Source organism: Uloborus diversus, chromosome 2, assembly GCF_026930045.1.
Source record: "Uloborus diversus isolate 005 chromosome 2, Udiv.v.3.1, whole genome shotgun sequence".
Lineage (NCBI taxonomy): Eukaryota > Metazoa > Arthropoda > Arachnida > Araneae > Uloboridae > Uloborus > Uloborus diversus.
This window is the reverse complement of record NC_072732.1, coordinates 149,523,877-149,541,391: the sequence shown is the minus strand read 5'-3', so window position 1 is coordinate 149,541,391 and position 17,515 is coordinate 149,523,877. Positions and strand designations below refer to the sequence as shown.

General features: G+C 36.7%; 1 protein-coding gene across 1 annotated transcript in view; it reads left to right on the top strand.

The window, feature by feature from the left end:
* Positions 1-17,515, top strand: part of LOC129216073 (glucose-6-phosphate isomerase-like) — a 51,681-nt gene that overhangs the window by 22,319 nt on the left and 11,847 nt on the right. Inside the window, exons 7-11 of the mRNA XM_054850220.1 lie at positions 13,883-13,927; positions 14,021-14,074; positions 14,151-14,211; positions 14,287-14,366; positions 14,539-14,622. Coding sequence (XP_054706195.1) covers positions 13,883-13,927; positions 14,021-14,074; positions 14,151-14,211; positions 14,287-14,366; positions 14,539-14,622 — 324 coding nt within the window. The remainder of the gene's footprint in view (positions 1-13,882; positions 13,928-14,020; positions 14,075-14,150; positions 14,212-14,286; positions 14,367-14,538; positions 14,623-17,515) is intronic.

Sequence of the window (17,515 nt, the reverse complement as noted above, 5' to 3'; positions counted from 1 at the left end):
CAGTTCTAATTTTCATCATACTCAGACCGCTTGGGTGTTATCTATGAATAAAAGCGACAGTTGGGGCAACGGCTAGTAAAAACTGGCAGCATAAAAAAAATGCTATAACAAGGTGTACATAACGGTAACTTTGGTTCACAAAGTTATTTTTACTCATACTACCGATCACAGATTATTATTTAGTTTGTATATATCCAAACTTTTCCCAGACTTTCAGTTAAATATTAAAGTCAAATATTATGTTAAATTTAACCTCATCTCATTACAAAAATATGGATATATATATGTGACTAAATCCAAGAACAGAAATATAGTTGAATCTCCATAGTTCAAGATGAATGGGACTAGGTCTACCTCGAAATATCTAAAACACGAATTATTAAAGTCAGAACTTCATTAAATAAGATAAAAAGCTGTAAAAAAAATTTTAATATCCATGTGAACTATTATAATTTTTTTTTTTTTTTTTGCATGAAAAATGCATTAAAATATTCTAACATTTAATATTACTGATAGTAGATTACATTGTGTAAAAAAAATCCAGGGCTCCATGAAAAAAGTAAACATTAATAAGGGTTCCACCTCTACTGATCAAAAAAAAAAAAAAAATCAAGCAACGCTGTCTTGGAACGAAGATATGACTTAATGAGTGCCCACAGAAATGGTTGCCACTTGTTACTATTTTTTATTCAAAATTACATTTATAAAAAATTAGGAGGTTTGAGTTCTCATGTAAATGTTTCAATTCATGTAAATGTTACACAGGGGCCCAGATATGCTTTTTCTAGTATTCGCTTTCAATTTTTGTCTTATTCTCTTTTTCTTTTTTCCTATATAATCGAAAAAAGAGCTTCATTGAATGATTATTTATCAAAGCTAAATGCTTATTTATTATATATGAATTAGTTTGCGATGCAGGTCATCTATGTGCAAGATTTATTCAAGATTCATTGGCATGTATTTATTAATAATATTGTAACGGATTCGGTGCGACTTCCACTTTCTTGAAATGAAGACACAGTTCTTGATAAAAACACAGGAAATTTATTTACACTATGTACAGGAAAGATCTTCAACAACTGCTAAATTATTCATCAGCAATTAAGCAATTATCACACAACACCGTAAACTCAACGTTTACACACGTATTTACTTCCAAATACGAAAACAACACAGCGAAATGCCTCACTATAAACAGAGCAAAATGCTCTCCGTTCGAAATCTGAATCGAAACTAAACTGTTTATCCATCGCTAACGGCTTAAATACACCGAAAAGAATTTTCTCAAATATTCCACACGCTTCTCGAAATGCGTTTACCGTTATCAAATTTTATCAATGAACAAAAAGGGAATAGGGGTCGTATATTTTAGCCATATGAAAAAGGGGTTGTATATTCATTACGGGAAACTATTTACAGGTTACGTTCCTACAATAATTACTATTTATAGAATTTGTAACATTGCCCCCTTCCTAAGGACTGCACGTCCCGGGCAGTACAATCCCCAGAAAGGGTGCCAAACTTCTATCACAAGTTCACAATTACACACATTAAATTATAACTAACAGATACAGAAAACACAATAATAACAAGAAATATTACTAAACATTAAAAGCAAAAATTATCTACAACTTTTATGTTATCAACCATGGTTGTTTACGTAATACTCATGAACTATGGCCATAGTATGGGGCTAAGCGATCATAATGTACAACCCTAGGTTTTGCATTAGGTGATTTCTGGATCCTCACTACGACGTCATTTAGTCGGTTAAGGACTTTGTAGGGTCCATCCCAATGCGACTGCAATTTGGGTGACAGACCTTTCCGTCGGATGGGATTCCATAACCAAACCTTGTCGCCTTCGTTGAATTCATGTCCAGTAGACCTTGTGTCGTATCGGGTCTTCATCTTCTCCGCCGCGATGTTGATTCGCTCTCGTGCGAAGTTATGAACATCTTCCAACCGGGCCTGGAGATCCTGGATGTACTCCTCAGGCGATGAAGGCGCATCCGGAGGACGACCGAAGACGAGATCACAAGGTAGCCGAAGCTCTCGTCCAAAGAGCATCTGAGATGGGGCAAATCCAGTAGTCTCGTGGACAGCACTGCGGTAGGCCAGCAGGAACAAAGGTAGCTTCTTGTCCCAATCCTGTTGATTTCTGGATACCATAAGCGAGAGATTATTCAGGATTGTGCGGTTAAATCTCTCCACCATGCCGTCCGATTGTGGGTGTAGTGGTGTTGTCCTAGTTTTCTCAATTCCGAAAATTTGACATAGGCCCTTAAACACAGCAGAGATGAAATTCCTCCCTTGATCGGAATGAATCTGCAAAGGTGTTCCGTATCTCGAGATCCAATGTTGGACTAGAGTCTCTGCTACGGTAGTAGCCTCTTGATCTGGAATGGGATATGCTTCGGGCCATTTGGTGAAGTAGTCGATGGAAACAAGAATGTATTTGTTCCCATCAGCAGTTCTTGGTAGAGGACCCAGGATGTCGATCCCAATTCGTTCGAAAGGAGCTCCAACGTTGTACAGATGTAGCTTTCCTCTGCTTCTCTTCTTCGGTCCTTTACGAGCAGCACAGGCGTCACAAGAATGGCACCACTTCTCCACGTCATCCTTCGCCTTGCTCCAGAAGAAGCGCTCCCGAACTTTATTGAGAGTTTTCAAGACACCAAAATGTCCTCCAGTCGCACTACTATGTATTTCTTTCAGAACATCTGAAATCCTGGATCGAGGAAGTAGTAACTGCCACCTAGATGTCTTGCCGTCGTCAGATTCCCATTTCCGGTGTAGCACGCCGTTCCGTAAATGGAGTGAGTTCCATAAAGCCCAGTATCTTTTTGTTGCAGGACTGAAGATGGAAACGTCCTGCCAGCTAGGGCGTCGACTGTCACTTTCCATGAACTCTAAAATTGGTTTTATGTCGGGGTCTTCAAGTTGATCTTTTCGAACTTGGTCATCACTCCATGGATCAGGTTCTGATGATGTTGGAGTCACTGTCACCTGATAGGCGGTAGGGCTAGTCGTTCCATACTGCTTCTCGATTCGGGAACAATAGTGGCAGTTCTCAGGACAGGGTCTCCTTGATAAAGCGTCAGCATTACCGTGAGATAACCCTTTTCGATGCTTGATCTCCATGTCATATTCCTGGAGCCGCTGTATCCATCTGGCTATCTGGCCTTCCGGATTTTTGAAGTTCAAAAGCCAAGTTAATGAGGCATGATCTGTCCGAAGCAGAAATTTTCGGCCGTAGAGGTAATGATGGAAGTGTTCTACAGCTTTCACTATGGCCAGTAACTCCTTTCTGGTGACGCAGTAATTTCGCTCCGACTTTGATAAGCATTTGCTCCAGTAAGCGATGACATGTTCATTTCCGTCAATTTCTTGGGATAAAACAGCTCCGATGCCCTCGTTGCTCGCATCAGTGTCTAGGATGAAGGATTTTTCAGGCTGAGGATAGGCGAGGGTAGGCGTTGATGTTAAAGCCTCCTTCAGTCGTAGAAATGCATCTTCGCATTCTTTGGACCATTCAAACTTTTGCTTGCTCTCCGTCAGCTTATGCAAAGGTCGTGCAATGTTGGAAAAACCCTTCACAAACTTCCTGTAGTACGTGCAGAGCCCCAGGAAACTTCGCAGCTGATGGATGTTTTCGGGACGACTCCAACTCCTGACCGCAGATACCTTCTCTGGATCGGTTTGCACACCCTCAGAAGAGATGATGTGACCAAGGTAGTTCACTTCCCGGCGGAACAAATTACATTTGGACGGGCTTAACTTCAGATTGGCTTCCTTAAGCTTTTGCAGCACCTTCCTAAGATTCTTCGAAGCTGCGTCCCACGATGATGATATCGTCTAAGTAGACCAGACAGGATTCGTAAGAGAGTCCTCTTAACACTGTCTCCATAAGACGCTCGAACGTAGCTGGTGCATTGCAGAGGCCGAAGGGCATCACTTTGAACTGCCATAAGCCTTGTCCAGTTGTAAACGCTGTCTTCTCTCGGTCATCAGGGTGTATCTCAACCTGCCAGTAGCCGCTCTTCAAGTCCAGGGTCGAAAACCACTTGTGTCCGGAAAGAGTGTCCAAGGTGTCGTCTATCCGTGGAAGAGGGTAACTGTCTTTCTTGGTGATTTCATTCAGTCGTCGGTAATCGACACAAAATCTGGTGGAGCCATCTTTCTTTCGGACCAAGACGATGGGAGAGGCCCAAGGACTGGATGAGGGTTCGATTACATCATTCTCCTTCATCTCTTTCAGGAGGGTTTCAACCTCTTCCTTCTTAGCGAACGGTAGTCGTCTTGGATGCTGTTTAATAGGGGGGTGTTCTCCAGTGTAAATCCTATGCTGTGTTAAATTCGTACGGCCAACATCCTCCGATGTAGATGAAAACAGATGCTTGAAGTCGTCCACCAATTGTTCCGCAGCAGTTCTTTGATCCTTCGATAAGGGTGCACTCCCAATTAACTTCGATGTCAAGGACTCCGAAGACACAGTCTCGGGGGAATTGATTCTTCTAATGATGCAGTTTACTGGAGTACAAGTTGCTAACACTTCACCTTTCCGAATATTCCTTGGCCTTTCACTCACGTTGGCGACTCTTACAGGAATTACATCCTTGGAAAGGTCCACAAGCGTAGATGCTACCAGCACTCCTTTTAGGTTATTGCTTAGGTTAGGGTATTCAATGAGTCCAAATCGAAAACTATTGCTTTCTTCAAGGGAGCCAGGTATTAATGATTCTGACCTTGAGGGAATCGATAAATCTGTTTGAGCTATTATTTGATGAGCGGATTTTACATCACTTTCTGCAGGGAAAACGGCTATGTCTTCTCTCATCGAGTGCAGCTCATTAGTCTTGAAGTCGAGAGTGAAGTCATATTTCTTCAAAAAGTCCAATCCGAGAATGAAGGGGTCCGTGATGTTAGCGACGAATGCCGTATGATGGTAGGTGGCATTCCCAAACACTATTTCCAAGTCCACTTTACCGTCAATCTCGATCTTGTCACCTGTCACAGTCTGGAGACTTACGCGTGGCGATGTCCACAGCAGTTTCAATCCAAATTCACGAGCCACATCTGTCCTAATGATTGTCACATTGGCTCCAGTGTCAACAATCAGTCTGCAGGGGTTCCCATTTACATGTGCGTAAATGAAAAGTCCATCACTGCCACTACTAGAAGAGGAAATCTGCAGAGCTTTAGTGGTGGTGATTTCCTTCCCTCGCGTAGTTTGGCGAGCCGGACAACTCCTTCGCAGGTGTCCTTCACTACCACATTTCCAGCACTTCTGCTCTTGTTTCTTTTGGGCTGTTATGCTGCTCAGATGTCTTGTCAAGTCACCGAGTTGTCTCTCAAGTTCAGCGAGGTGGGACGACCTGGAATCAGACTCATCAGCTTCCTGAGTCCGGATTAGATGGCGATCCACACGGGTTGCTTCTTGGGCGGCCTCGTATCTCATCGCATACACAACGGCAGAATTCAGGTCTTTGACATCCGCCATCCGTAGAGCTTTCTGGATTTCCGGATCTCGAACCCCGTCGATGTAGTAGTTGAGTGCCAGGTTGTCTCGAACATCCGCAGGGCAGTCGTAAAAAGCAAGATGAGACAGTCTCTCGATGTCCGCCGCAAGCTCTTGCACGGTTTCCCCAGTTTTCTGGAAACGGGACTTCAACTGGAGTCGGCTGAAATCTTTCTGGCACTTCTCACCGAAGCGAAGCTCCAACGCAGCTGTGAGGGCGGCGAAATCCAGGCGCTGGCTGTCCGGAAGGGTCTGGAGAATGTCCGCTGCGTCACCTCTCAGGGATGTTGCAAGATGGCAGGCCTTGGTAGCAGAGTCCCATCCGTTCGCTTCCGCCACTATCATGAATTGGGTCTTGTACACCTGCCACGAACTTTTCCCATCAAATGTGGCAAGTTTAATGGACGGTCGAGCAACCGATGTGGGAGCGCCAAACTGTACAGAGCTGCTTTCCGCGGTCGCCAATCTCCTTTCCACGTCTTTAAAGATCTCTTCTTTTAGTAGAGTAAATTTCTTGTCTTCTTCTTCCAACTTATTTTCCACATTGGCGATACGCTCTTCCACAGTATCAAATTTTTCTTCCAGAGCATCAACTTTATCTCCCATTGCGGTTAGTTGATTCTCCATCATGGTTTTCATCGACGTTAGGTCCCTTTTTATTTCATCTTGACTTGTAGTAATTTTAGCAGTTAAATCACTATTTAACTGTTCTTGGTTAGTCGCCAATTCATTTTTCAATTGTTCTTGGTTAGTCGCCAATTCATTTTTCAATTGTTCTTGGTTAGTCGCCAATTCATTTTTTAATTGTTCTTGGTTAGTCGCCATATCATTTTTTAATTGTTCTTGATTAGCCGCCAAACTTTCGGTCAAGTCACTTTTCACAGCATTAATTGCTGCCAGAAGTTGTTTTAATTGGTCATCCATTGCGCGAGTAATCACCATAAAACAAAGTCTATAAATTCAAACAGTCTTTATGAAAAAAAAAATGTCCAAAGTCACACTTACTCCAAGAAAGTCCAGAAGAAGCCCCACGTTGGGCGCCAATTGTAACGGATTCGGTGCGACTTCCACTTTCTTGAAATGAAGACACAGTTCTTGATAAAAACACAGGAAATTTATTTACACTATGTACAGGAAAGATCTTCAACAACTGCTAAATTATTCATCAGCAATTAAGCAATTATCACACAACACCGTAAACTCAACATTTACACACGTATTTACTTCCAAATACGAAAACAACACAGCGAAATGCCTCGCTATAAACAGAGCAAAATGCTCTCCGTTCGAAATCTGAATCGAAACTAAACTGTTTATCCATCGCTAACGGCTTAAATACACCGAAAAGAATTTTCTCAAATATTCCACACGCTTCTCGAAATGCGTTGACCGTTATCAAATTTTATCAATGAACAAAAAGGGAATAGGGGTCGTATATTTTAGCCATATGAAAAAGGGGTTGTATATTCATTACGGGAAACTATTTACAGGTTACGTTCCTACAATAATTACTATTTATAGAATTTGTAACAATATAAAAATTTCAATATTTTTATCGTAAGGAGGGGAGTCATTTTTCATTTTTGTTCTGGGGGACAAAACCACTTGAGTCGGCCCTGCTCCAAAATACGTGAACCTTTCATTGGAAATGTTTGCTTTACTAGTATGGATACCTTTAATTGCATGATCTTAATTGTTTTTCATATTCAACATTTAACAATTAAAAAAAATAGAGCAAGGATTCTCAAAGTGGGTTGCTGTGGTACCCTATGGTGCCACAGTGAGAGGTTTTAGTGGTGTGAAAATGGTGGTATCAAAATGGTGGCTTGATATTGAAATGTTAAAAGCTTGGTTGATAGTCCGGTCTCAGCTTCGCGCCATTTCCTGCCCCAAGGACACCTTGCGGGGTATACCTGACACTTGCACCCCATTGTAAACGAGCTAGAGTACTCCATTGTTTCGTTTGCAAGACGAAACGAGAAAGGGGAAGTCCTCGGTATTTTCCATCCACATGAATGCAGATCCCTTGAGTATCAAAAGTCGGAAATCTTATTTTCAAGTTCTTTTCATAGAGAACAGTGATTCAGCTGACTGATAAGAACATGTGCATTCAATAAAGTCAAACAGCAGACTAAGATATGCTTTGGAGAGTTAGCAAAACTCATCCTTACATTACTGGAACTATAATACTTGTAGAACTTTGTTTTTCATAAAGAAAGAGTCATTGTTTTCACTTGAAAACCAATTTTTAAATAAGTACTTAAACATCACATTCTTAGACATATATTTTTGAACCTTATGTTACTATAGGAATTGCGATGCTGAACAAATAGGTGTAACAAATGAAAAACAGAACGGAATAAAGTTAAGCTAATGACTTGGTAGAATATAATTAATGTTATTGGAGTGTATTAATTTTAAATGATATTCTTCAGTAAAACAGAAAGAGCAAAGAGTGGTGCGAAAAAATCAAAACAATTATTTTCGAGTGAATGTAGCACGGAAAAGTTGCGATTGAGGAACGCAACGACTTAAAAAATAAATTATTTTGAAATTGCATGCTTTTGACAGCCGAACGAGCCTTAAAAATTCGAAAACGTGGAGAGTTTTGCCGGTGTTTTGGAATTTTTTTTCAAATTTTTGAATTTTTTTTATTTTTTAAGTGTTATAAACCCTGAAACGTTGCAATTGGTGAACACTTAATTTTTGTAAAAAGATAATGAAATTGAATATTATTATCCAATCCACAACTAAACAGAAAATTCCAAAATGGAAGAATTTCACCATTTCTTCATAATTAAAAAAAAACCTTCATATTTATTTTTAAAATACTATAAGACCAGAGAGTTCCAGTTATTGATGAAGAATTGAAGCGGAAAAGAAAATTGAAATCTGATATCAAAGCCGGTAACGTTCCTGAAAATTTGAAAAATATGCAAAATTTCATAGTTTCTTTGGGATTTTTAATGAACACTTAATGGAATTACCAAAAACCACAATGATTTGCGCATTTACTTTTTTCAAAATTTAAAAACAAAAAGAAAAACTATCATTTGATGAAGACAGAATCTTCTTTCTCTTCAATCTTGAAGAAAAGTAGTCTTTCATCTTAAAGTATGCTTTTAACAAAAGACAATAATGTTACTTGTTTTCTATTTTAGGATTTCAATCAATTATTTTTTCAATACAGTTTTAAAATGTTATGAAATAGTGAGAAACAAACATATGTAAGATCCAAAATTTTAAATTTTGGCGATAATCAGTAGAAATGGTAGGAGAACCTCTTTTCTGTTTTGGGGCAAGAGATGGAACTCGAAGTTCTGGCTAGTGCTGCTAAACAGCATAGTTTAGAAAAAAAATCAATTAAAAGTCTATCTAGAATCTAAAATTTAAAGGTGTTTTACTCGAAACTTTAAAAGTCAACTTACATCCCTTCTTACAGCTTCTTGCTGCCTCATATTTTGCAACTACAAATCTAAATAAATTTACGCTGTACGATGAATATTCACGTTATATAGTCATGTAAATTAGGAAATACAAGAAATGAAAGCATTTTTGACTTCGTTGTTACGTGGTTTTAACAGTGCACGCAGTGAGATGACTGCTATAAATAGATTTACAGACAAGAAAAACGAATCGAGGGGATAGGGGCTTAGATCATTGAGATGGTCTAAAAATAATGGGGGTGGCCGCCGGACACCATCGTGGACCCCATTGCGTTCGCCACGATACTGCCACTGATGAACATTTACGTAAATGTATGACTATATGTTTAATTTCTTTTTTATTAAATTAAAAATTCTTTACTATTGCAAGTTAGTCCTAAAGTAGAAGATGGAGAACTTGTAAACACATAACAACCGCCGCTCATGCGAGCTGTTCCGGTATCTTTTTTAAAACATGAATGTTAGGTTATTATTAATTTTCGAGAAAAAAATATTATAATTTATTTTTTTGTACAGTCGATTCAGAAAGTATAGTTAAGTATTTCTTTATTTCTTGTTACTACATAATTAGTCAAGAATTTTGTGCTATAGAACTGGCCACAGGGAGGCCAGATTACCCCATAAAAGTCAGAAAATTGAGCTTCTCCTCAGAATTTTTAGGGAGCCAGAAAATGACTAAAAAACTGTGATTAACAATTACAGTTTCTGCTTTTAAAAGCATTTTTAAAGAGATTGCTAATGTTGCCGCGTGCTAAATAAAAATGTTTGGAAGAAATAAATAATAAAAGGTGAGGATACATTTAATAAAATGTGGTGGCAAGTTATGTTTTCTGGCATGGGATTTGGTTCAACTCTGTTATAATGCTCATTTATGTCATTTAATTTTTTTTTGTGAAGTGTTAAATTTGATTTAAACGTTTTACTACGTTATTCGTCGAGCATTGCAGTACAACATGTGTAATGCACGAAATTTCAATTCGCTGGGAAGGTGGAATAAACTTTATTGAATTCTACTGGATCACTTTTGTAAATATTACTAGTAGCACAAATAAGTTTTGCATCAATGTGCATAGAATTTTCGAAAAATTTCCAAAAACTAAAAGTGAGGGCCTTGAAATGAGTTTTCCCTAATTTTCAAGGCTAATCTAGTCCTGACTACGGGAAATAAAAAGGCACGAAACATTTTAATTAAACACGAAACATCAACTAAAGAATCCAATTTAAAGTCATTTAAAAACATTAATAACCTGTGTGAAACCTAATAGCAATGTATAATAAAAATAATCTTAACACAATAAAATATTTCTTGGGCTGTGCAGTCTTATATTAGGTTCTTTTTCTTTTGTATCCAGCAAATGGAACAAACTACGAAACTTTCAAATTTGACAGAGCATTATGTAATTCATAAAAAAATATTTTGTATTTGACACATTACAGTACAATTTAAACTGACAAAGTACAGGTCAGAGCTGTGGAGTCGGAAGGAAAATGTTAGACTCCGACTCCTGGATTTTGAAGCGTCCAACTTAGACACCGGCTTTTTTTTTATTTATTTTCAATTCCCTCCCTTCCCTCAAGGGAAAGGATTATATATTTTATCGCAGACCTGCCAACTCTCCCGTTTTTTACTCCATTCTCCCGGTTGTACGTTTGAGTATCCATTTCTCCCGTTTTTTAATTTTTTTCTGGTTTTTTCTTTTTTTTAAAATTAAACTTAATTTTCTTGCTTAAAATAGTTATTCATAGCCCTAATAGATGGCGTGGCTAGCAGAGCAAACCCGCACTGCTCAGTGAGCTCACGTTCGACGAGCACGACCGGTTAGTTAATCACGTGACAGCTAATGATCACGTGCTCCAATCAACCAATCAACTGCTTAGAATGGTAACGGATGCGGTAACCGGTTGATCATAGAACGCTGCGGTTAGTAACGGGTTACTTACCGATCGACCGGTGAGGTTCGTCGAACGCAAGGTGAGCGGCAAACATCCGATGGGTGCGTTCGGAGTGTCGACCGAAATGCTTCCGGAGATGGTATTTTGGTTTAACTCTACGTTCGCACTTCCACTTCTATCTCACGCATGCGCCGTTGCCGTTTTCGCGGTATCATTCAGTTTTCAGACGCATCCTAACTGTGCCGCGTGTTTTCATCTTGATTTACAACGTGCGTTGTAGTTTAACATTTATCTTTAGCGATGTCTGAAAAAAAAGAAATATCTACAAACAAAAAGAGCGATTATACGAGTGAATTCTCTTTCATGAAAAAATTGAATAAATACTTGTTATAACAGTGTTTTTTACTTATTATAGCATCGTTTAAAATCTCCCTTTTTCTCCCTTAAAGCTTTGACTGGATCTCCCGTTTTTTCTTTTCATAAGGTTGGCAAGTCTGTTATCAGATCTTTCGGATTCGCCGTGCCAACACTTATTTGAATTTACCGAACACCCTCAAGTTTCCTCTCAAGCTACGGGCGCCGGCTTGCTCAAGGAATACATTCCTTTTACTAGTTATTATTTTTATTTGAAAGGGATTACTTTAGGCAAAAAATCTGTTTGATGACAGTTGCTATTAGTTAAAGAGAGTACAAAGGAACTAGGGGACGGCGTAAATAGCTATTACAGAAAGTATGATAAACAATCAAATCTGCTGGTTGCCAAAGTCGGTTATTTTGTTATTAGTAGGCCTATATACTTGTAATCGAACTAATTGGTGGTAAGTTATTTAAAAAATGCAAGGAAAGTCGGTAAATATTATTGAAAAAAAGAAGCCCATAGTCAGAGTAGGCCTGTTTCGAATGACTCCGAATCCTTTACCCCAAAATAAGCCCGACTCAGACTCCACAGCCCTGGTATAGGTCACAAACTCTTGAATGTAATTCTTTGAAATATGATGATTGTCCTCTTTTTTTGAAATCTTGTTCGTATGTGCCCCAGGCTTGACGATATTCGGCCACAATCGGAGCACCTTTGAACAATTGAAGCCTTTTCTTTTTTTTTTTTTTCAAACACCATAAAGTGAATAGATTTTTTTTCAAAATCTCATAAAGTTCAGAACTCAAAGAAAATACTTCTATCATTAAAACACTTTTGCCCTGAGAAATTCATAACGTTCTTTGAAAAAAAAAAAGGAACGAGGAAAAAATTCCTCATAGGTACCTCTTTCACCTATACTCATATGATATTGATTTTTAGTAAGACTGAACTAAACAATTGCTAAGCAAACAATTGAATAGGAATAAACATTTGTAGCGTAGTACTGAACAAAATTAAATTTTGCTTGCGCCCAAACATAAACTATGACTTTTTGAAAAGGAATTTTAATATGTAATTTCTGCAGCAAAAGTTGAAGGCCGTATTGCGAAATAATATTACTGAAGTGCGAAGAAGAATTTAGTTCCTACTGCTACAAAATGAAGCAGTCAGCTCGAAATTGAGAACATTCCTTGTTCAGCAAACCGCAACAAAACTGAAAAATCCAGATAACGTGTATTTGAATAGCTAAAAGGATTCAAATCTCCAAGGAACAGGGCGAGACCAGTGCATTGAGCTGTCAATTTGGGTTCCACCTTGATGTGAAAGAAGGGGGGGGTTGACAACAAGGTAGCTGGCATTTTCGGAGCACGTGCGTGTGGATGCGATGTGTCCAAATAGAGCAAATTCTTTAAAGTGTGTCAGACATTTTTGACTAGTTTAGTGGGAGAGGGGCATTCCACTTTATGGGTTAATGATATGTTTATCATAGGACTCTGAAACACAATTTAAAATTAATTTTATCAAAAAATTTTCTTTTACAAGCCATTTTTATACTTTTGATGCCTTCACTTTGAGAATTGCGATCTCTTTGCATCAGTTATGGGAACCCGATTTTTCGAATTTTCAGATGTTTAGTACACTTTAAGAGGTAAACAAATAAAATCCCTTTTTATTTTTGTGAAAATCATTGAATTTTTAAACAAAATTCTGTGTTTTTTAAGAGTGTCTTGGGGGCAAAAAGTTAAATACTGAATCCTTGTCTGAATTTTATTTTTTTGTTACAATTATTTTATATACCGTACAGTACCCCACCAAATGCTAGAAAAACACCCCAGAATGATATTCTCAACATAGAAGAGGGAAACACTCAACTTTAGGTTGAAATGATGCAGTTTGTGCCATCTCTAAATTCTAAAATTTTGTTTTAACTTTTTTTTGCAAAATTATTTGATTTTTCACAAAAAACAGACCCTGTGAAAAATCCTGGACAGACCCCTGATACTGTATTGCAAAATAAGCTTTAATAGAGTGCATATTTTACAACAAAGACTATTAAGCGTTTAACTGGTATTAGTACAGTATATCTTGTGGCAAAAAAATAATTTTGTGGAGAATACATGTAATTTTTTTATGCATCAACTACCAATTCAGTTTAACTAACACTTGAAATTTGGTGACGAGAAGTCTGTAGTTATGTCTCAGATAAAATGGCTCTATTTCCTCAAAATTTGAAAGTAACACTTAACAGGCTTTTTGTGTACAAATAAGTTCCAATTACAAACAATGTCATTTTAAACTGTGATTTCCTTTGAATATTGAATTCAGGTGAGAGAAATCTAGAAAAAACATAAGAGGAAATACATTTGTTGCAGGGTAATATTCTGTTGTTATAGTTTAGTCACAGTTGAATGTTTAAATTTATAAATTAGAAGTTATAAGTAGTAAGTATTGTTTTTTTTTTTTTTTTTTTTTTGCTTTTAGGAGAGCCATTAAATGTTCAAAATTTGTTTGCAATTTAGAAAATATTTTGGAGACTTAGTTTACTTGATTTAAATAATTTTGTTGATTGTAGCATTTCATAAGTATAATACCATGCTAAAATATTCCTTTGAGTTGAATAACATCTCTGAATGAGCTTTATAGTTATAAGACTGTTATCTTTTAGGCTTCTGCTGTTGCCAAACACTTTGTTGCACTTTCTACAAATGCGGTATGTATTTTGTTTAATAAATGATGTCATAATTGTAGTAAATGAAAAAAGCAAAATTGTTAAATTGTAAGAGTTATTTGTGATTTCATCTAGGCTAAAGTAAAGGAATTTGGTATTGACGAAAAGAATATGTTTGGTTTTTGGGATGTAAGTGCAATTTAATATTTTGTAAAATTCTGATGTTGTTTGAAGTTGATCTTTGAAATACTGTTTTTCTTACCAGTGGGTTGGAGGTCGTTATTCATTGTGGTCAGCAATTGGTCTGTCTATTGCTCTTTATTTAGGTAAAATTTGACTTCTATTTTTATGCTTAGTACTTTATGATAATCAACTGAATAAATTTTTATTAAACTCTTTAGGAATGGAAAACTTTGAAGAACTTCTTTCAGGAGCTCACTTCATGGATCAGCATTTTCTCACGACCCCTTTGGAAAAAAATGTAAGCACCGTAACTAATGTGGCATTTTGAAAGTTTTGATTGAAACTTTTAGCATTCTTCTAATGATTTATTCCAAGCTGTTAAAATGCAAAAATAAATACTGAAAATGTATTGAATTCTTTTGTTTTTATTGAATATGCATTAGAAAAGCATTTGTAATTCTCTTTAACAGGTACCTGTTATTTTGGCTCTCCTTGGTGTGTGGTATCATAATTTTTATGGTGCTGAGAGTCATGCATTGTTGCCTTATGATCAAGTAAGTTTAATGTTTTTAAATATAATATTCAAATTCTCATTTGAAATTTTATATGACAAATCGTGTGATTACATAGCCTGTATAAAAATGCTATTTGGAAGTCAGTCATACAGCCTGAAAAGGCTGTTAAAAATTCTATCGGAGCTTTCTTAAGGATTTGATTTTATATTTCACCTATTCCTTCAATTCATCAAAAACTTGCTGTAACCTGAAATAACGCTGATGTCAGTAATTCAACAATAGAAATATTGATGTACTTGGATATTAGGATCAGTCATTCTGATCTGCTACTCCCCTCCCTTTAATGGAATTTTCAATCATCAACTTTTCCACTTCCAAATAAAGAAAAGAGATTGATCACATTCTCATTCAATAATGTAGTTAGTTTCAAAATAAAAAGAGACTTGGGAGAAAACAAAATCTACTTTATAATGTAAAGGGAAAGCTTCCTGTTCATTTTGTGCTCAATTTCTTTGTGTATTAAAAGAGAAAAAAAATCGATGTTGCATTTCAAGTTGCTTGCATCTACTTTACATAATTGATTTTCAAAGATAAAAAGTATATTTGTAATTGATACACTTTGCATAAAGTTAAATTTTTGTGAACATTCATTTAATCTCTATAAGTATAATTTCATATGAATGTGAAAAGTTATAAGTTTTAAACGCTTGTTTATGGAACAGATTTACTTTTCTTTTTTAACTGGTAAAATTTTTGAATTTATGAATGTGAAAACCAATATTTTCAGTTACATGCCTCAAATTCTGGTTTTTGCAACTATGTAATAAATTTTTGGAATACATTTTTCCAAAGTCTTAGAGCAATGATCAAAACTAAATTTTCCAAGCCTTTGTTCTAATTTATACCTAAAATTTTTTTAACTTACAAAACAGATACACACCACTGGCCCTCAAAATGCAACATCCTGAGGGAAGCATGCAAACCATGTGAAAGGTAAATCACGCCTTTGTGGCGATGAAATATGCAAATCATTAGCATTGCAGCATAGACGCACATCACGGGACCTTAGTGCCACCCCAAGCGTTAAATAAGGGGAGAACAGATTGGAGATTTTAAGTTCAGTAAACTCCTGTTTATCTGTGGGATAGGGTGGTACGGTAACCGCAGGTGGATAATACAAATAGTTAAAAACAGATACTACTGCATACAATAGCTAAAAATTATGAATAACATTTGCACCAACATTTAAATTATAGCTAAAAACATTGCAACATTGCATCTACTAACATTGAATGTAAAAATATACATATGTAAAAGCTAAAAATGAACAATAACACAATCATAAGTTTAAAAAAAAACATTTTATGACTGTTAAAAAAAATAAATTGTGAAAAGACCCACGGATAATCCGACAGCGTTTTTTTTTTTTTTTTTTGCATAAGCAGTTCACCTATGGGGAAGACATCAAGCACCTTTTGAAAAAGTTTCTGAACTTAACCGAGGAAGAATAGTACTCTGCCGTGCTAAGCGCAAAAATGGTATCTGCAGCAGAGTTCAAAATGAGAAATTACCCTTTAACGTTGCGTGCCACCATGTATTTGATTCAGATGAAACTTTTTCAGAATTTTTTAAAAAATATTTCCCATCTACAAATGGCCATAAAACATTGTACTTATGTAAAATATGTGGCAAAGAACCACCTGATGACAATAACTCAATTTTGACAAAAAGTGCAGATACGACTTTTGTGCTTAGCATGGCAGTACTGCTGCGGGCAGGTAAAGGGCAGTATCTACAGAAATAGAATCTTGAGGTATTTGAAGGAACAAGTTTTGTATTCTATACTACCGTATTTTCCTGCATATTATCCGCGGGTGGCCTATAATCCGCAGGTCCTAAAATCGTCCTGAAGATAAAAAAGCTTCGTATAATCCGCGGATAATACGATGTAAAAAGATAAAGTTTGAATTTAACATACCATTTGAGCAACTAAACTAAAAACATGAAAAAGTAATTACTTTGAAGGCATAATCAAAATTAATCTGAAATATAATCTAAAATATAATGATTTCTTCTTGAAATCTTGATTATAGTACGCTAATTACTTGAAAAACAAAGAGTCAAAACAAAGGAGCAAGGGGTCTAATCTTGTGCAAATGGCTACCTATTTCACTGTAATCTTGCTTATTTTACATGAAGAATAGTACTTCTGACCTGAATCGCGAAAAGGAACATTCAAGCAACGTAAAATAACCAACATACAGGCAGGCAGCAAGGAAGAACATGCATGCTTCGTAAAATAAACAACATTCAGTCGACGTATGGTCGCGATCAGTGAATCCTACTGTAAAAATATTGAGGTTCAATGCGTTGGTGTTAAGTGAAAAAAAAATCACAGATAATCCGCAGCTGTGTATAATCCGCACCTCATAAACTTTGCCTTTTTTAGCAGATAATCCGCGGGTTAATACGGAGGAAAATACGGTAACTATCTGGTAATGTTGGAATTAGACTTCCTTTTTGCACTTTCTTTTCTTCAGAAAGCAGACAGGAAATCGACGATGAGGCTAACATACGAACTTTGACAAAAATGCAAAAAAAAAAAAAATTTAATTTACAGTCACTGTATTGTACCTGTCGACAGCAGACTACAATTGAGATCGGTTTCAAGCAAGGCAGTATCCAGAAATTTTTTTCGGGAGGGGCCCGGATTAGCACATTGCCCTAACACACACACATATAGTATATATAGACACACCAAACGCATAAAAATGTTAACATAGAACCCTTTTTGTCTCGATTTTTAATGATTCCATTGTTTGAATTTTGTTATTTTATTTTAATTTCTTATTTTTCTTATTCACCTTGTAGTGGTAAAGATAACAGGAGAGTGTCCCTTTAAGTCGGATATAGAACATCCATAATTTCAGGA